The sequence below is a fragment of the Phacochoerus africanus genome, chromosome 2, assembly GCF_016906955.1.
Source record: "Phacochoerus africanus isolate WHEZ1 chromosome 2, ROS_Pafr_v1, whole genome shotgun sequence".
Taxonomy (NCBI): domain Eukaryota; kingdom Metazoa; phylum Chordata; class Mammalia; order Artiodactyla; family Suidae; genus Phacochoerus; species Phacochoerus africanus.
Genome location: NC_062545.1, coordinates 123,741,137 through 123,762,330, shown reverse-complemented (window position 1 = coordinate 123,762,330; position 21,194 = coordinate 123,741,137). Strand labels below are relative to the sequence as shown.

Sequence of the window (21,194 nt, the reverse complement as noted above, 5' to 3'; positions counted from 1 at the left end):
GCACAGGTTCTATCCCTGGCCTGAGAACTTCGACATGTCTTGGGTACAACAAAAAAAGAAGAAGAAGACATATAGCGTGATTCCACTTATATGAAGTATCCACTCATAGAAACAGTGTAGAATGGTGTTTTGCAGGGACTAAAAGAATGGGCAAGTGGGGATTGCAGTTCACTGAGTATTAAAGACTTTCAGACACACAAGGTGAAAAAAGTTCTAGAGATCTGCTATACAACATTTTGCTCATTGTTAACAGTAGTCTACTCTCCACTTAAAAATTGATAAGAAAAAAAACAAAATGAAAGAAATAGGGTTCAATAAAAAAAGAACAAAATAGGAGTTCCCGTCGTGGCGCAGTGGTTAACGAATTCGACTAGGAACCATGAGGTTGCGGGTTCAGTCCCTGGCCTTGCTCAGTGGGTTAACGATCCGGCATTGCCATGAGCTGTGGTGTAGGTTGCAGACGTGGCTCGGATCCCGCGTTGCTGTGGCTCTGGCGTAGGCCAATGGCTACAGCTCCGATTCAACCCCTAGCCTGAGAACCTCCATATGCCGCAGGAGCGGCCCAAAGAAATCGCAAAAAAGACAAAAAAAAAAAAAGAACAAAATAATAGAAGAGAATTCAATAGTAAATAAGATTCCTGTTAATTCACTGACTCCTGAAAAGCACAAAACATACTTCTAGAGATTTATTATTAAAAGTATGAGACCAGTGATAATGTCTTTGCAAAAACAATTGATGAGGAAATACTTTGATATACACTTTGTCTTGGAAACTACAAAAGAATATTTATATATAACACTTATATACCCAAGTATATGAGAAGACATACAAGTATACAAGACATCCATTAGTTGTGTTTATCTCATAATCATAGAGAATTATTTAATCAGATTGTTTTGTTCATCTAATAAAATTTGAAAACAACTACACATCAGGAGACAAAATAATCAACTCACTAATACCAAGTAAAACACACACTAGCCTTAGACTTCCTTAAAATTCCCCAGGAAAGAAACTGATTCAAAGAGATTATAGTCTGTCATACTGTCATTCAAATATAAAGTCAATGGATAGTTCTGAACAGATATTTCTTATGAACCCTTCTTGAAACTAGAAGATATATTTAAGCCAAATATGAAATAACTGGGAAAACAGTGAGAAATGGAGTAGTGGTGCGCACAAAACCTCTTTAACTGAAGAACTAAATATAAAAGAAATAGAGATTAGGATGGCAAAACAAAATGTATGTATTATATACCTTGGCTATAGAAAAGACTGCTAAAAAAGTGGGAGAAGATCCTGATTTTCTTTTAGTATTTGAAGGTCAAAAGCTATTATTCAAAGACTCAAATCAAATGATTAAGAAATACCATTACTGGAGTTCCCATTGTAGCGCAGTGGTTAACGAATCCGACTAGGAACCATGAGGTTGCGGGTTCGATTCCTTGCCTTGCCCATTGGGTTAAGGATCCGGTGCTGCCCTGAGCTGTGGTGTAGGCTGCAGACGCGGCTCGGATTCCGTGTTGCTGTGGCTGTGATGTAGGCTGGCGGCAACAGCTCCAATTAGGCTCCTAGCCTGGGAACCTCCATATGCCATGGGTGCGGCCCTAGAAAAGGCAAAAAGACAAAAAAAAAAAGTCTCACAGAATATGAAAATAAGGGGGAAAATTATTCTCTTTCTAAAGTAAAAACAAGCATCATTCTCCAAAAGAAAATTGAGGACCAATGTGTCTTACAAATGCCAATGCACATATCTAAATTAAGCATTGCAAACAGAATCTAGTAGAACACTGAAGAAACAATTTTGCATGACAAGTCACATTTCAAAAGATATTCATTCTCACTCATAATAGGAGAAATTAAAATTAGAACCATATTGGTATATCACTTTTTAAAGAGTCTTGTCAAAGATTAAAAACTTAGTGAAACATTGTGTTGGTGAGGGTAGGAAATGCAGGCACTCTTGGACATGGCTTGAGAAAGGGTAAATTGGTGTCATTTCTCAAGAGGGCAATTTGGCAACATTTATCAAATTACAAAGGTACATAACTTTTAATTTAACAATTCCATTTCTAGAAAGTATAGAATCTATGTGATACAATATGTACACACTATTATTTTTGCTGCATTTTCTTTACAAGCAAAATATTGAAAAAGTTCTGAATGCCCATGCCTGTATGTCTCCTTACAAAAAGTATAGAATGCAGTACAACAGACTACTATTCATCATAAAAATAATATGGGAGCACTTCTTTTCACTGATTTAGAAAGATCTTGATCATTGCTGGGAAAGAAAGTTATAAAGAGTATGTATAGTTGGCTACCACCTGCATAAAAAACGGAGAAATATATTTGCTTGTATATAATAAACATCTTTCAAAGAAAAGAAAAAAAAAAACAGAGGGAACTCTGGGGTTGGAAAACCCGGATGAGAAGGAATTTTGAACCATAGGATCTATTTTTTTAATGTTACATATTAGGAAACTCAACTGGTCATAGTGAAATCAGGTGTCTAGGAACTCACCATTTTTTTAAAAATGTACAATTTTAAATTAAAAATAAGAATGAAATTTTATCACCTGCACACCTTAGTCATGCCTATCTCTTGACCCTTGTCATCGTGTACTTCACCTGCCAAAACAAAAACTGAGAATTAAAAATAAATGAAATTGAAACTAGATTTAAACATTTAGTTTTAAGAAATATGCTTGTTCATTAAAGCACTGTAAATATATGATTATGAATTCAAACCCAGACCTTTTTTTTAAGCAGTGTTTTCACACTGTAACCTTAGACGTGGCTATTAACATAGAGAGATATTCATGTTTGCCCAAGATAGAACTAAAATGCTGTATATATTAAACCAAAAAGAAAGATCACAATTGCGTTTTTCTGTAAATTTTTCACTTTGTTGTTACATTATGTTTGCAAGAGGCAAACATTTGCAAATTTTTGTTTTTCAATTTATCCCCACTGTTGGGGAATCCAAAATGACATCCAACAGAGTTCCCATCAGGGCTCAGCAGAAACAAATCTGAACGGCATCCGTGAGGACACAGGTTCAACCCCTGGCCTTGCTCAGTGGGTTAAGGATCCGGCATTGCCGTGAGCTGTGGTGTACGTTGAAGATGTGGCTCAATCCCATGTTGCTGTGGCTGTGATATAGGCCATTGACCACAGGCTCCTATTCGACCCCTAGCCTGGGAACCTCCATATGCCATGGTGAGACTCTAAAAAGACAAAAAAAAAAAAAAAGACATCCAAGACAGACCCATTCTCATCAATGCTAGAGCTTGGAGAGTATATCTTTATCGTGGTTTGGGCCAGATACACCTACATGATATCGAGGTGAAAAAAAGCATATAAACATTAAACAATGTCAGTGCCTCTGCAGTCAGAGAACATAGCCAACTATATACCAAACATTTAAAAATAACTATGCATAGTATAAAGCCAATATGTGCTTATTACAGATATACTGGAAAATACAGGATGTTCACAGTAGAAAATAAAAATTACTAATAGTCTTACCAACAAAGACAGCCAGTATTTAAAATGGAGTTTTTTTCATGTTGATTGTCTGTGTATGTGTGCATGTACACATAAATTCATCATACCATTCAGAAACTTCTGATTACTGCTATTTTTTAACCAAAGTGTGAGAATTTCTCCTGTCATTAAAAGTTTTTTGTTAGTCTAATTTTAAATGGTGTATAATAGACCATGTAGCATAATTTATTTCAGCTTTCCCCTGTTTGCAAGTTTTTAAGGTTTTTCTAACTTTTGCTTGGCATTTGAAAGATCAATGCAATTTGCAACAACTGTATTTCTTGCCATGACAGTAGGAATTACTTGCATTAGTCCTGTGGTAGGCACTTAATATTATCACCAATCTTTTTAACAAACTTAAGGAGTGAAGACTTTCATTCCTGATTTACAGATGAGGGAACAGAAGAACAAAATTCAAAGTGACATGATTCAACTTTTTGAATTCAATTCTCTCTCTTTTCTCTACACAATACTATGACACAAAAAAGCATGTGATAAAGAGTTATTTGTTGCTTTTCTGGGTCTCAGGTCTAAATCTAGAGTGCTATGGGAGGATTCCCTGAGGTAGTGAGTGAACCTAGCCCAGCACCTGGAAATTAAATCCCAAACTCACCAGGGTTATGTCCCAGTCATTCCCCAATATGCTCTAGCTTTGATAAATGATAAAAACAGGAGTTCCCGTCGTAGCGCAGTGGAAACGAATCCAACTAGGAACCATGAGGGTTCGATCCCTGGCCTCGCTCAGTGGGTTAAGGATCCAGTGTTGCCGTGAGCTGTGGTGTAGGTCACAGACGCGGCTCGGATTTGGCGTTGCTGTAGCTCTGGTGTAGGCCGGCAGCAATAGCTCTGATTAGACCCCTAGCCTGGGAACCTCCATACGCCACAAGTGTGGCCCTAAAAAGGACAAAAAAGACCAAAAAAAATGATAAGAACAAAACTGTCTTTGTGTAAAATGGTCCCCCCAAAGAAAGCTTATAAGGCTGGTGATAAAAGTGAAGAAAAATTGAAGTCTAAGAAAATAATAGTTCTGAGAAAGAAAATAGAAGCTTTAGATAAATCAGAATAGCAAATATTCCCAAAACATGGAGCTATGATATTAACAAGGCCAACCATATCTGGAACATTCTGTGAGTGCTTTTGTAAGAATGTATTTTAATGACATAATAAATGCATTATAAATTAGAATGGCATATACAAATTAAGGGTCTAAAGGGGTTACTTAAATCTTTTAGTTACATTGCCTGTGTTTCATGAGGGAAATTACAAGCTATCATGGGATTAGTAAATTTGGCAATTTGCAAAGATCTTGGGATATATTCTTTGTGAAAATCAAGAAACTTCTCTAAAAGTAGCCCGGCAACCAACATGTCTACAAATAAATGTTGGTCCATATGTCTGATAATTTCCTTAGGGTCATTTCCTAGATATGGTGTTATCATTATTAATTACATTATTTTATCAATAAGTGCCATGGCAAAAGAATCCAAAAGGTCTATAAAATTCAAAATATTTCCAATACTCTGGATTTAAAAGTTCTCATTTAGGAGTTCCTGTCATGGCACAGAAGAAACGAATCTGACTAGTATCCATGAAGATGTAGGTTTGATCTCTGGCCTCACTCAGTGGGTTAAAAATCTGGCATTGCCGTGAGCTGTGGCATAGGTAGCAGATGTGGCTCAGATCCTGTGTTGCTGTGGCAGTGGTGCAGGCTGGCGGCTACAGCTCCAATTCAACCCTAGTCTGGGAATCTCCATATGCTGCAGATGAGGTCCTAAAAATACAAAAAGAAAAAAGTCTCATTTAAAAAATGAGACTATTTGGGTAGCATTTTCCAAAAGGCTCTGAAAATTATCAAAAGAAAAAAGTTTAAGAACATGTTCTATTTTATTTCTCAGTCTTTTATAATAGTGCTATAAGAAATGCCCAAGTAACTGAGGGCTTGTGGAAATCTGAGTTGAAAATCATCTGGACCCACTATCAGAGAAGGGTGGAGTAGGGGTGGGGCAGGTAGAGAAAAGCAAGGAAACCATGGTGTCCATGGGTTACAGGAGTGAGGTAGCAGAGTGAGGTCAAAAAGCAGAAAAGTATGAAATTTAATTCTTGTATTTCTTAGTGTTGTTCAGGGTCAAATCACACTTTAAAATATCTGGCAATGTGTGAAGAGTCCCATCAGGCAGCAAAGGAAAGGTTTCTCTTTCTTGGATTTCTCTTCCTAAGATTTCTGTTATTGAGAAACTGGACACTCAGAGTCCAGTGACGTGAGATTGGGAATCCAGAGGAATCCCACAGGAGCCTTTGGGAGTGCTGCCATGCTCTCTGAGGAAGGAACTGTCAGCTAACTGTCCAAAATCAGGGTGACAAGGGTTGCATATACCTAGAATGTTTGAAAATCCAGTACAAACCAGGTATCCTGACAAAAGCATACAAATGGGAACCAGATATTGATGAAATGGCTTGTCTGACCACGCAAAGCAGCCCTGTACATTATGAATTCTCTGATGAATTGTAAATTCTTACAAACACAGACACTAATATCAATTCCACAGCTGTTAGGAAACAAATATAAATACTGCTTTTACTGAGATAAATCAGGTGGTGAAGAACTTGTTCCCTGGGATATGGGTCCATTAAGCACCACAGAACAGATGGCACAGCTGGAGCATAGAAAGGAATCTCAGATAGTAAAGTGTCTAACCCCATCTCTACTCATGAATGTTAACAAATCCAAAGTTTCATTGGAAGTATTCGACATTCATCCAACAAATATTTAGCAAGTGTTTAATATGGCTAAGCACAATGTTAGATGCTGGTGGTGCCCATATTAATAAGAAAGCTGGAGATGGTTTTAGGTTTTTTATTTAAAAAAAAAAATAGGATTCCTTATTTTTTTTTTTTAAGGACTGTTAACAATATCAAGAAAAAGGAACAATTTCCTTACCATAGATTTTCCCATTAATGGAGCATTTTTTAAAAGTCATGATGTTTTGAGTGAGGGTACCCGTTTTGTCAGAGAAAATATATTCAATCTGGCCTAGTTCCTCATTGAGCGTGGTTGTACGGGCCTCAGCAGGTGTCGCCTTCCCAAAGTAATACATCTTCCGATCCCAGTTTATAAAATAACTGTGTCCCAGACGAATTACTTCCACACTTTCATCCATTAAAATGGAAAAAAAAAAGAGAATACTCCATCAATGTCAGAACATACAGAGCTTTGCCAAAGTATGAAGTCTGCCAAAGTCTTCAGAGTTTAGAATAAAATGTAGATGCTCTGTCACCAGGTCCTAGCGACCTTCGGAGGCATCTCAGCAGGGTTCTGTTCATTACACACTCATTCTAAGTCATTTTCTTGTGGCACCTTGAAACAGTGGGCTGGCTCTGCATAAAGCCTTAGGGAATGTTCCATGGTTCTCTCCTTACATTAAACAGACCCAGTGGATTTTTCTGTGTAGCATATTAGTTGTTTGACGTAGCCTTACTTTGCCAAAAGAGATAGAAAAGAGTATCTCCATTAAGCACTAAGCAAACCATATTAGATACTGAGTGAAAACAGGGTGTGTTGTCAGTTTAACCTTTTACCAGGAAAAGAGCATTGTCTCATGATCTAGTGCTGATTTATGACTTTCCAATTCTAGAAGCAGAATTTCTAAAGCCAATGATATAAACTTTTTCAATCTTTGTCAAACAAAAGGCCAAATCAACTTCTAAAAAAGTTGCAATGTAGGTTTCTATTCTTAGATTATTGAAAATTATCTTTTCCCGTCGTGGCGCAGTGGTTAACGAATCCGACTAGGAACCATGAGGTTGCGGGTTCGATCCCTGCCCTTTCTCAGTGGGTTAACGATCCGGCGTTGCCGTGAGCTGTGGTGTAGGTTGCAGACGCGGCTCGGATCCGCGTTGCTGTGGCTCTGGCGTAGGCCGGTGGCTACAGCTCCGATTCAACCCCCTGCCTGGGAACCTCCATATGCCGCAGGTGCGGCCCAAGAAATAGCAAAAAAAAAAAAAAATTATCTTTTAGTCTATGCTGAGTCAAATGGCATCTCATTTCTGTGTAATGCATTTTTCTTATCGGTGAATTGAACTTTTTTTCAAATTTTATTGGCCAGGTGGATTTCTTCTCAGAATTACCTATTTTTATTGCCTACCTATCCTATCTTTCCTTTTCAGGTATTAGTGTATTTCTTATTGATTTGTAAGAATTACATATATGACATATATATTATACACACACACCTATATACATAATGCCAATATGTTACTTGGTTTATCATTCATCTTTTAATTTTGTTTCCATTATTTTTGACTGAGGTTTTATCTTTTTAATCAATCAAATTTATCAATAATTTATAGTTTATAGCTTTTTTGGCAGGGAGGTTTGCTTATACAGTCCTTCTCTATGGTAAGATTTTATTTAGATAGATAGATAGATAGATAGATAGATAGATAGATAGATAGATAGATAGACAGACAGACAGACTTCTAGTTCTTATTTTTTTCCACATTTACTTCATCACAATTAGAATTTTCTGAAGTATAATACACATATGAGGAGCTAAGCTATAAACTATAAATAAATTTACAAAATTTATTCATCATCACTTGTTGAACAATGAATCCTTTCCCATATTATGTTGAGATGCTTCCATGTCACATTAAAATTATTTCTTCACTAGAATCTCTTTTAGGAATTTCAATTTTGTTTCTTAATGTTACATTATGTACCCTGTTTTCAACATTGTAGCTTTGTAAAATGAGGCACACCGGGAAAGAGGTAAGAAAACTTTCATTCTCTTTCAAAAATTCTTAGCTGTTATCACTTATTTATTCCCACTGATAAAATTAATGTACTCATCTAAAAAACTTTAGAATCAATGTATCAACTTTCTCATAAAATGCCTGGGATTTTTATTAAAGTTACATTAAATTCTTAATTATTCAAAAAGATGGATACTTTATAATACTTAAACACAACTTCAAGAAGAAGGATAAAACTCCCCAGGAACTCAATTTTGAAAGATTATTTCTATCAGTAAAATGTTTTAGTTTTGTTTTCTTCTGCTTTGTTTTCCCAAATAGGTCCATGATATAGCTTGATACATTTGTTCCTAAATGTATATTTTTACTGATGGGATAATTTTTTAACTGCTATTGCCTCAAAGGAAAGTGTTTTTAATACTAAAAGTTTTTCCTCATATTAAAAAAGTGATTATGTATGATGTTCTAGGTTTATAATCACATAGTCTCTGCTCTCTCTAATAGGTTTATTTCAGTTTCATGTCTCATTTTGTTCATTAATATTTTAGTTGCGTATCTTAGTACATTAACAAGCACATATGGAACAGTATAAAATAGTAATGAAAAAGCAGGGACACATAGCTTACTTCTGATCTTAATGAGAATTAAACCTTGGTTTCCTCATCTGTAAAGTGAGAAAGTTGACAGCAGCCTGATTATGCTAACTCTGAACATTTGTCTCCTTAGAGACAAAAGATGACACTCATGTCCTTCCTGGGCATTAAATCCTATGCTTCTAGTTCTGTAAGTACATGACAAAGATACATTTCTCTCTCCAAAAATGGTATAATGTCAGTTCATTTTCCATTTAAATGGTAATATTTTTCACCCAAAAATCATACACACTATGAAACTCTGTAGAATCATAAGATATAAAAATGTCATACTCGGCATGTAATTACTTATACATTATCTTGCTATGATTTACTCGTCATCCCTACCCCACTTCCTTGTACGTTCCTTGCTAGCTGTTCTAATTCAGCTTTGTTTTTCTTATCCCATTCACTCAAAAAGTACTAGCACTTATCATGAACCAGACACAGTGCCTTAGCTGTCACAGGGAGACAATTAGTGTTAAATGAGTGAATCCTGACCTTCTAGTCCTTAATTTCACCAATAAGAACATTAAGATCTGGAAAGGTTAAGTAACTAACCTAAGGTCACACAAATAACTAGCCACAGAACGAAGACTAGAATTCAGGCATTTGGTAAAGTCAATACTGACATGATCTTAAGAATGCCATAAAAATGGCATTATATAGGTAAATGTTCAATCACTTGAAAACTGCATTTATCTCAAGGTAGTAAAGTATCTCCCTAAATATCTGAGCAAAATGAATAGAGAAGAGAATCTGATCCTTCTGTGTTGCAGTTCAAGCCAGTGGAAGTATTCTAAGTTAATTTAAATTCTTAGACCTTAAAATAGTCCGTAGAGGAGAAGGGTACCCTTTTTGTTTGGGAAAAGAGGATTTAGGAGAGTTACAGTGGAACATTCAGCCCTTTGTTTTATAATAGCAGAGAAAAGGAGACAAATATTCAGAGTTAGCATAATCAAGTTGCTTAGTGTTTTCTGCCTGAATGCTCCAAGACCAGGGCTTATGATTTTGCCCATTCTGTGGCAAAATAAGCAACATGGAAACTGTTTCTGTTGCTTTGGAAAAAACACTGCAATGCTAATTCCCTGTGAGTACAACAGCTGCATTTCTTAACATGATGTATTAAAAAACTAGCTGGGTATGTTTTAACACTACAGAGACATTAATAGCATAGAAATACTCCACCAAAATCAATGTCCTCTGCTCACATGGAATTGTTACCATTCGACATAAATTCTGCACTTTTATCCTCAGGTGGCATGGCACTAATTTATTCTTTGTACCTGTGCAAAGGCCGAATGGAAGCTTTTACAGAAGGCCTTCATCCCTCTAATCAGAAATACCTGGAAGTTCTCTTTTTTGATCTCAGCCTTAGCAACCCGAAATTCCCTAGAATGTTTTTCCTTCAAATTGAGCTCAGAATTACTATTCATATTTGGTGAGAAAAAAAAAGAAGCTCACATATAACTTCATCAATATGATGGCTTACCAACAGGTAGAAAATTCGAGCCTCTTTTTTTTCTCTTGGTGCCTTGACTGATAAATAAATCAAGCTTAGGTATAGAAGAGAAACACTGTGTCAAATGTCATAAGACTTGGGTTTGGATCTTGGTTCTGTCCATAACCAGCTCCACAATCCTGAACAAATCACCTCATTTACAAAAGAAGTTGAGCAATAACTACTTCAAAAGACTGTTGGGAGACATAAACAATACAAGTGAAAGCCCTTTATGTAAAATATAAAATGGTATCTAGAGGTAAGGTGATATGATTTGGAGCAGAAACAAACTCAGAAATCAATTATTTTAATCTCCTCCTCTTGCAGCACACATTTCATAGGCAGACTAAGGCACAGAGAAGCCAAATATTTTCTTCAAGGTTACATAGCTATTAGTGGTAGTGACAAGACCAGAACTTGGGTTGGGACTATTCCGGCAGATTTTCTTTCTGCCACTGTAGGGGGAAACATTAGAAAGGAAAGGAACCTGAGAACCTAGGTTTGGTCTTAATCTTTCAAATCATTAAATGACAAATACCTGATGCACTTCAAAGAAAGAGTTTATACAGAATATCCTGCACATGTGCGGATGCTAAGCCCTATGAGCATTTACTGTTCATTTTGGCATAAAAGGAAAGTTATATAAGCTGACCAGAGCTCCTCTGGCAAGGAGCAGGATTTACTACAGACTTTATAATTGGATACAATCATGAAAGGTCCTCAGAACCAAAGATGAGCCAGTAGGATACATTTTAAATAGAGCCCGCTCTGACCACAGCTCCAGAAGGCCCAAAGCAATTTGTGGTGTTGTGGCCACATGCCACCACTTCAAGTCAATTTCCCACAACTTGACATTTCAGTTTCCTGACTGCTCTCCAAAACAAGGGTGGATTTTGCACATTAAACTTCCCTTGCTTCATCATAGCTATGATTTTGGAAAGAGAGAAGAAGACTATAAAAATTAACAGGGATTTAAAGCCGGTAAGTTTGTGTATTGTTAAAATACTGGTGATGAAGAACGTCAAACAACCAAGTCTCATCTTGGCTCCAGTGTCTTTGGGACTGTCTGACTCAGTCTTGGTAGGAATGAGACCGAGAATGTCTCACTTGTGATAGACCATGATAGAAGATAATATGAGAAAAAGAATGTATATATGTGTATGACTGGGTCACTTTGCTGTACAGCAGAAATTGACAGAACATTGTAAATCAACTTTAATAAAAATGCAAAAAAATAATGTCTAGGGTATAGATTCTAGGGCCAACTTCAAAGCATCATCAAATACATAGAGAGTGAGGCAGCGGGGGTGGGGTGTACTCACTGAGAGTTCTAATTTATATACTCATTGATAGTTCCTAATAATAATAGGAAAAATTGATATTCATTCATTTCTTACAATGTCTCAGGCATTTGTCTGAGAGCTTTACAGGTTTATTCCTCATACAATCTTGTGAAGTAGAACTATTTTTGTCCCCTTTTTTTAAATGACTATGCTGAGACACTAGAAGGTGAAGTAAGTTGCCCAAGATCATGGAGCTAGTAAATGGTAGAATAGGGTCTGAATCCAAGTATCTGGAGCCAGACTAGTGGCAAGGAGGCAACATCTCAACAGATATCCCCAAATATTCTCCTCTTTCATTCTCAACATCAACCCCTATCTAACTGATCAGGTTGCATGAGATTATATTGTAATCCATGCATTCCAAAGAAAAACATCCCTAAGAATCCAAATAAAATCAAGAAGAAAATAGAATGCATTTACTGTCATTTGAAAATGTGAGCATTAAACACATTAAATTGCCTAGTTGCCTCATTTGTAACAGATGTGGCAAATCATGAGCAGCTAGAGGGAGACATCTATCTCCCGCTTATAATTTTAAAACAAACAAAAATGATTACACAGAACAAAGGCTTTTGACGAAATGGCTTCACCAAAGTATAAACTCTAATCTTACCTCACATATAATGAAATGGGTACAACTGTATTAAGAATAATAATATATGACCAGAATGTTAAGAATCCCGAGAACACCGAGTTCTTCTCTCCTTCATTCCCAAAGAGGAAAGTTCTGAATTGGTCCCCAACTTCATTCTCCCAAATGGTATTGCCTATTGCAAGAATAATTCCCAAGCAGATCAGAAATCCAAAAATCTGAAACAAGAATAAAGTGTTCTTGTTAAGGTTAACTTGAATCTCACACTAGTCATATCAACACAATCCAATTACACCTCTAACTCCAAGAAATTGTCATTTGAAAACCAAGTTATTTAAAGCTCATCTTACATGTCATTAATCATACAAGTAAAATGTAATATATTTATGTTGGGAACATGGCTGAATAGTTAACATACATTTTCTCACTTAATTCTCCCACTGACTCTCTGAGACAGAAACCAACATTATTCATACTTTACAGGCCAAAACCAAAATAAAGCAGAGGCCCAGAGAGAGTATATAACTTTTTTATGGACACAAAGCTAATACTATACATCCTCTATTTGTGAAGAGTGCATATATTAAGTGCCTTAATAAAGATAGTCCTATGCCCTGATTGGCCCTGGTAAGCCCCTGTTTACATCTATTGTCCAGGTGTGATATTAATAGTATTCCCTCCTTGCACCTTCAAAAGCATCCTGTTTGAATGATAAGTTATATGGTAACCCATGGCATAAAAGCAAAAGGAAAAAAACACCAGTAATAAAGACTCCTCAAGTCTCTTGGGTACACATCCAGCTGCACAATCCTTACTCAAAGTGAGCTCAAACTGCCCTCCTATTTCAAAGTCAATGTTCTTAAATTTAACTGTAACATAAGGAGGCAAAGCAGTATTACACAACAAGTTAGATAATAATCAGACCCACTTCAGAAGGTAGCACAAGATTAATTGACAGAGGGGTTGGATGTAAAGAAGACCCTACTAGTTTGGGTTAACAAGTGGTAGATAAAAATCATTTCAAAAAAAATCAGAGGAGAAAAAGAAATTCAGAGGAAAGAGATAACCATGGGCCAGGAGGTTCAGAAGCTTATGCGAAAGAGGTGAACAGTGACTGCAGCCTCAGAGGATTCATAAACAGAACCAGATACATAATTTTTAGGGTCTGGCACAAAATAAAAATGCAAGACCGCTTGTTCAAAAATTATGAAGAATTTCTACACAGCCACAGCAGATGAATAAGCCAAGTATGAAGCCCTTGTCATCAAAGCCCTGTGGAACTTCAAAAGCCACATACCCACAAAGCCAGCCCTGTCTATGAGCTCTGTAGAAAGGATATAAGCAAAGGTAAGATGACAAAAAGACCAGGCTACTCTAAAAATTATGTTCTGTGTTTTAAAAACAAAAAAAAAGGAAAAAAAGTACACTAAGATAACAATGATTAGTGATACTACCTAATTTTGTTATACTAACTTACCCACAGTACTAGAGTATTCATCAATCTATCAATGCTTGTTCTCTTAAAATTTGTTTTACCACTGTTCTGCATTAGTTTAGTGTCAGGACCTATGAAAAAAAGAAAAGGAAAAGAAATAACTCAAATGATTAGATGATGTATTATTATCATTATCATTATTATTATTATTTCTTTATTATATCAAATGTTCCTGAACAGAAACTAATGTTTGTTCAAAATAATAGGAATTTGTTAAGAGCAGGGGCTATTACAAAGTTGCTTATGACTCTCAGCTGGTGGGTTAACAACAACCATGGAAACTGCAAGAGAATTGGTCTTCATAGAACACAATAAATCCAGATGGAACTTGTAGCCAAAAGGTTTAGGCAGTGCTATTTTTAAAAAAATCAAACTGAAGGAATAATCTGGAAATTTTTTAAACAATGTAGTAATAAACACAATTTGTAACATTAACATCAGAAATGGAAAGTTAAGATAAGAAATAAAATTCTGGATGTCTCACAAAAAGATGTGAGATACCTTTAATGGAGAAACTAGACTAAAACAATACAACAGCAAGTAATTTGAACCTTTATTGTATATTGCACAGTCTTTATATAATATGCATTTTTGGTAAGGGCAAGAATTATCTTAAATCCTGTGTGAGATTTATTTCACTTAATTCTCCTAAATTCCATGTTAGGTATTTTCTAAGTGTCTTGCTCAAGAAATTCTAGGAACATTATTAACTGCATTAGAGAGAGATTATAAAATGATTAACAAAGGAATATATTAGATTATAATGACTAAGAAAATTCCTTGTGGACAAATAAGATGCTTAATAGAAGCAATTACATTTTAATTATATCTGGTTTCCCTCGTGTTCCCTCTCCACAGCATCTTCCCACAGTTAGCACCAATCCATGCAGCCACTTAATATAGGAGAGGGAAAAGAAAGGGAAACAGAGAAGGGAGGCACACATGGAAATATACGCCATTCTAGAAGTCAGGGGAGAATGGGCAAGCACATCCTTAAAAGACGCCTTTACATTAAAGACAAATAGGAGCAAAGATTGGAGTCATATAACAATTCACTGTCTTGAAGTGGAAATTATACCCCAGTGTCCCATTCTCAGCCACTGCTGTGTAAAGGAGACCACCCACATTTTCTCAGAATTGTTTATTAAAATCGTATGGGCATCCAGGGTGGGAAGTGTTTCTTTCAGGAAAGATCACAAAGAACAAATACTGTGTGTGATTGCTAAAAGCTGAAATACTGACAGATGAATCTTGTGCTAAAAATTCTCAGTTCTTACGAATAGCCACACACATCAACTAGCAAAAAATCCACCTAATGGATTCTTAAATATTGATTTAAATATATCCACAGATGTTGATATACACATCTCTTCTTCCCCTCATATGGCACAGTCTTGAAAGAATTTCCCACACTCAACAGCCTCTGTTTCCTCGTCTACTCACATCTCAAGCTAGTTTTTTGGCCTTTCACTCCACCAAAACAGATCTGCTGTTATCCATATTCTCTATGCCTTCTTCAACCTCTCAGCAGCCTTTGACAGTTGACTATTCCATCCTTTTGAAACATGCTCTTCCCTGAGCTTCCGTTTTAAAATGTTCTGCCTTCCTTCCTATTTATTGGGAAGTTTCTTCTTTGTCTTCCATTATACTCACTCCTCTCTACCCAGCCATTAATTCTGGAACTTGTTAAGAAACAGGCAAGGCCATCTTCACTTCTTTCTCAATCCACCTTCCCTGAAATACTCTTCTAAGACTACAGCTCCAGTTAATATCTGTAGGCCAAATGTGTATCTCCAGCTCAGACTGCTCTTCTGACCTCTAAACTCATGTACTTAAATCCATATATTTCATTGCCTATATGATATATTCACCTGGCTCTTTCTAAGGCCCCTGAGGTGTCCCTTGTCAAGCCCCGGGTTCCTTATCTCAGTGAATGGCACCACCATCCATCCAGCTGTGAAAGGTGGGAGGAACCTAAAAATATGTTTTATCTCCATGACTCCCACTCTAAGCCAAAGTACCATCATCTCTCAACTGGATCATAATAAAAGCCTAGAACATTGTCTGTCCACATTTACTCTGACACCATCCCAATCACACACTTTTTCCAAGACCATCTTTACCAACTTTACAAACACTGTAGGCCAGAGTGAACCTTTCAAATTTAACACATATACGTATCTGAAAAATGTGCAATGGCTTCCCAATGCTCTTGGGATAAAGATCAAAATTCTGGATACAGAACACAAAGGTCCTGCATGGTCCAGCCCCTACCCCTCTCTCTAGTCACATGTCCATCTCTATCTGCCAAGCTTTCCATGCTCTATACTGTCCTTCTTAAGTTGTTTTACCTCCCCAGGCTCATTCCTACCACAGGGCTGCCTATGATGTGCCTTTTAGCTAGCTTGTTCTTTCCTTCATATTCCTCCACTATATATTCTTGTGAGTCCATGTTCTTTTTCTTCAGCACTTATCTCAGTTTGAGATTATATACTCATTGCCACTTTTATTTGCAATAAATGTCTCTGGCTCCAACCAGACCCTAAACCACATGAGTGAAGGGACTACCCTTGCTTTTTTTTCAGATTCTTAATTGCAAATGAGTAAGTAGCATAGCACCTTCTACACAGTTGGTACTCAACAGGTAATTGTTTGATGAATTTATTGAGTACCTACTATGTTTTAGGCAACGTGCATCTGTGCTTTTCACCCATTATCTCACCGATGCTCTACACAGGCCAGCAAGAGTTCCCCTTATGGCGCAGTGGAAACAAACCCTCCTATGAACCATGAGGTTGTGGGTTCGATCCCTGGCCTTGCTCAGTGGGTTAAGGATCCAGCATTGCCGTGAACTGTGGTGTAGGTTGCAGACACAGCTCAGATCTGGCATTTCTATGACTATGGTGCAGGCCAGCAGCTGTAGCTCCAATTCGACCCCTAGGCCGGGAATCTCCATATGCCTCAGGAGCCAAAAAAAGTCCTAAAAAGCCAAAAAAAAAAAACAACAAGCAAACAAATTAGGCACTATTATCCTTAGTCCTCTGATGATTAAACTGGAGGATGAAAGAATTTAAATAACTTGCCTGAGTTTTTTTTGTCCCATAAGCATCAGAGCCAAAATTAGAACCCAGATATGTCAAATTCTAAAGCTCTTGCTCTTAACCACTATTTTTAAAACTATATGAAAGAGCCCATTAATTTATTAATTCATTGACTCATTCAATCAATGTGTATTTAAGACTATGACTCATTCAGAGTCCAAACAGGAAAAAGATGTGACACATTGAACAAAGATAATTAGAGGAAGGGTTTTTTGCTTGTTTGTTTGTATTGTTTTCACTTTTTTAGGGCCACACTAGCAGCATATGGAGGTTCAAGGCTAGGGGTCAAATTAGAGCTGTAGCCTTTGGCCTACAGCATAGCTACAGCAATGCCAGATCCCAGCGGCCTCTGAAACCTACACCACAGCTCATGGCAACACGAGAGCCTTAATCCATGGATCAAGGCCAGGGATAGAACCTGCGCCCTCATGGATACTAGCCAGATTCATTTCCACTGAGCCACGACGGGAACTCCAAGGAAGGTTTATTTATAAAAAGGACTATTTACAAAAATGTGGGTGGGTTTATAGGAGATACAGGAGAAGTAAAAGGTTAATGCAGTAACCAAGGACTTAGCAGCAAGATGTTTCTCCATATGCACCAGGACATAGGACCAAGAAGAGGGAGGGTTTCTAGACCCTAAAGAAGAGAGCTGTGTAAAGTTTGCAACCTTGGAGTTCCTGTCATGGTGCAGCGGAAACAAATCCAACTAGGAACCATTCGGTTGGGGGTTCGATCCCTGGCCTCACTCAGTGGATTAAGGATCTGGTGTTGCCGTGAGCTGTGGTGTAGGTCACAGACGCGGCTCGGATCTGGCATTGCTGTGGCTCTGGTGTAGGCCAGCAGCTATAGCTCCAATTAGACCCCTAGGCTGGGAACATCCATATGCCTCAGGTGCAGCCCTAAAAAGACAAAAGACAAAAAATAAATAAATAAATAAATAAAGGTTGCAACCTTTAGAGAAAGAGTGACTTTATCTTGAAGGACCCAGCCAGCCTAAAGGAAGGCAGACTGGGGGAATAAATACCTTCACTTCCGACTTCCTCTGATCTCTTCCCAGGGATCCCCAGTGACAGGACCCAAGTTTATGGCAACCTATTAATGTAAACCATACAAGTCAGCTTCCCAGGGCAGAGAGAAGAGTGTAAAATGGTGAGAGTAGATCTGGAGGAGCAAATGGAAGGCATCCAGGACAACAATATCCTATGTGCCAAGATGGTGCTGACTCTTATGGACCCCTTATGTGACTAAGACTTCTACCCTCAGAAACAGGACTTTCTCCTCTCTTGAGATAAAGGAGAAGCCATTACCAGGGAGTCATGTCCTCCCTGTTAATGTATATCAGATGCTTATAAACTATAGATCTATAAAGTAAATAAACCATGTTTGTTTCAACTATATCCTTGCATGATCCTTAGTGGCAGGTATAACTAGAGTAATAATAGAGAGAGGATAGTTAATAATTTGATTTGGGTAACTTTCATAAAATCTAGGTGTTCACCTGGAACTTGTTCCCCATGTTAGGTGTCTTAAGACTTAGGGGCTCTAAGACACTCATTTGTTCAACTCTGACACTGACAAAACCAACCATTCCTCTGCCTGTCATTATTCCAGTTAAGCTTTCTATTATCATTTGTTCCCAGACTGATGTCAATGTAGGCATGCTCTGCTTTACAAATACCTGCCTTATGGAGATCCCCTGCCAGCGAAAAGAAGAGGGTGTTTCCCCACTTCTCCCCACCAAGATCCAAGAGCAGTACGTTTTCACAACCCTCCACCTATGGAGCAGACAATGCACTGAGAATTGATGCCAAAAGAAGGGAGAAGCAGGGAAGGAAGGAAAATAGCATTTGTCCTCTTGCATATGCATTACCTCACTGAGCCTTACAATGATTCTCCAATGTACTCATTTTCCCTCATGTTACAGCAGAGAAAACTAAAGTCTGGGAAGTACAAGTAACCGAGGTTTAACATCCTAGAGCTGGTAAACAAATCTAACCCCAGATCTGTCCAATCCAAATTCTGTGAACTTCTGTTATACTTTTTTGGAGGAAAACATGTTCAACTTATCATTCCACTTCCCTCTATGTCCCTGCAGAGCCAACATGACAAAGGAAAACTTGGCTCCTGAGTGGCTCACATTAGCTGTCCTAGCATAACATGCTATAGCTAAGCCACAGTCCTGAATCAGTCATTCTGAACAAGCTCACACAAGCACAAACAAAATTTTGGACTACAGCCCAAGTCTAGGATGGTGGGAAATTCCTAGGATGGTGCACCCCCATTTCTCTAATGACAGAGAGCAAATCAAGAGGGTCCTTCCCTTCACAGGACCTCCAAGAAGTCTCTCCTTCATTAAGTATGACGACTAAAGTGAGAAGGTAAAGAGAGGTTAATGTATAAGCCTTGAACTCTTTTTCTCAATGCAAAATGCAAATAAGAAAATATGTGATCATAGGTTTATTCCCCTGACTAAAGAATAAAAGTACCTGATAAAAATATTATGAAACCAGATTCATCCCCAGATAAAAGTTCATATACTGCCTCATTTCTAGGGATTTCTTAAGTCCTTACAATGGCAATGCCCCAAGCAACAAGAGCCTTGCTAACACCACAGCTGAGAGTATTTAGGAGGAATTGGGAGGATTTGTCACGATTTGGAACCCTTTTGAGTCTCTAATGAACATTTTGTTGTTGCTAAAGAAAGTCACTTAAAAACATTCCAATTTTGATTGCACATATAGTCAATGGGCCCAAAACACATCTTAATCTGGTGTCACAATAAACAGCATTTTAAAAATAAAGAGCTGGCAACTGAAGCCATGAGTACAATTTGAGAGGCTTTACGAAATGGAGCTACTGTAAGCTTCCTTAGCAGGATAATGCCATCTTGTGCCCTTAGAGATAAAGAAGAGACAGGAAAAGTGGTCACTAGGAAGAGTAAGAGGCAACTCCCCTCCCTCCGCCAACTCCCACCCCACCTTCAGCACGCAGTCTTTCCGGACTCACTGTCCTGTTGACAAATGGTAGAAGCAGCACAGACGTATAAACAGAAATGACGGCAGGATCTCTTAAGAAGGCTTTTCCCAAAAGGACTGCTTGACCTTTGCAAACTACAAAATTAACAGCAGACCCAGGGCTTTCCTTTATGCTCGACCTCCACTTTAAAGGCAGGCTGATTAATACATAAAATAATGGGGTTGACCCGGATGGAGTTAGAGAAATAAATTAAACAGTATCTAGCATCCACTGAGTAATTAAGGTCCAAGCACTCAAGAAGTTGATGACATCATTGGTTCCTCACACAGTGGAGCCACTCAGACTGGAGAGCAGCAGTGTCTTCCCCTGGTACCCTGCACTCAGCATTCAACCCAGAAGGGTCCCTTGCATGCAGTAATAACACTGTGTCCATCTGGCCTGGAGAGCCAAAGGCTGTGACCATACAGATCTCAGGAAGGGCTCTCCCATCACCGACCTCGGGGAGTCAGCTGTACCTGCAAAAATAACCATTCCAAAACACCAGCTGGTATTTCTCAGGACACAGCCCCTCAGGATTATCTTCTCATTGTTGAGGGAGTGCTTACTCTCCTTCCAAGAGAGGACTCCTGTGAATTTATCTAATTTGTTGTTAGGCGCCTCACAGACAACAATCCCTGTAAAACACAAAAACAAACAAACATAATTATGACTCACCTTGAACTCTCTTTAGAAGCCTGCAGTACCGTGTTAGCACCCTAACCTACATTTTCCTTCTGTTTTGGACAGCACAGTGTTACACATACCTACACATAGCCTAGGTGGTACTAAGAAAAATCATCTCAGGGGAATACAAAGATGGAAATCCGTCAAATGTTCTCAAACATTCATTTCTGCACTATCCAAATGAGAACAGAAACCTCAAGAGCCATAGGATGATTTTCCCTTAAAAAAAAAAAACGCTCTACTTGTGGTTTGTAACAAATGATTTTTGAAAATATAAAGCAGAGATAATCCTAAAAGTTTTTTATTTCATTCCTTTTTCCTTACTGTAACTTTTGCACAGGTTAAGATGGCATACTTCCAGATGTGCAACCAAAGTTAATCGGATCTTGCTAGGCTTATAATCAGAATTTCGGGGGTCCCACTCTAGCCCACCCCCAAGAAACCTGGGCCTTGTTTGCCACATGTGTCTGAGAATGCATGTGATTCCTTTCAGCTGTCCTATGCTTCTTATCTTGATTAGATTCAG

At 37.9% G+C, this 21,194-nt stretch overlaps 1 protein-coding gene across 7 annotated transcripts in view; it reads right to left on the bottom strand.

Moving 5' to 3' along the window:
• Window positions 1-21,194, bottom strand: part of ATP8B4 (ATPase phospholipid transporting 8B4 (putative)) — a 256,893-nt gene that overhangs the window by 94,912 nt on the left and 140,787 nt on the right. For all 7 annotated transcript variants that reach the window (XR_007133091.1, XM_047766387.1, XM_047766390.1 and 4 more), the window contains 5 exons: window positions 20,461-20,619; window positions 13,848-13,936; window positions 12,392-12,588; window positions 6,489-6,697; window positions 2,589-2,632 (listed from right to left, as the gene is read on the bottom strand). Coding sequence is in view for 6 of the 7 variants with exons in the window: in XM_047766387.1 (XP_047622343.1) it covers window positions 2,589-2,632; window positions 6,489-6,697; window positions 12,392-12,588; window positions 13,848-13,936; window positions 20,461-20,619 (698 nt within the window). In the remaining variant the exon portion in view is untranslated. The remainder of the gene's footprint in view (window positions 1-2,588; window positions 2,633-6,488; window positions 6,698-12,391; window positions 12,589-13,847; window positions 13,937-20,460; window positions 20,620-21,194) is intronic.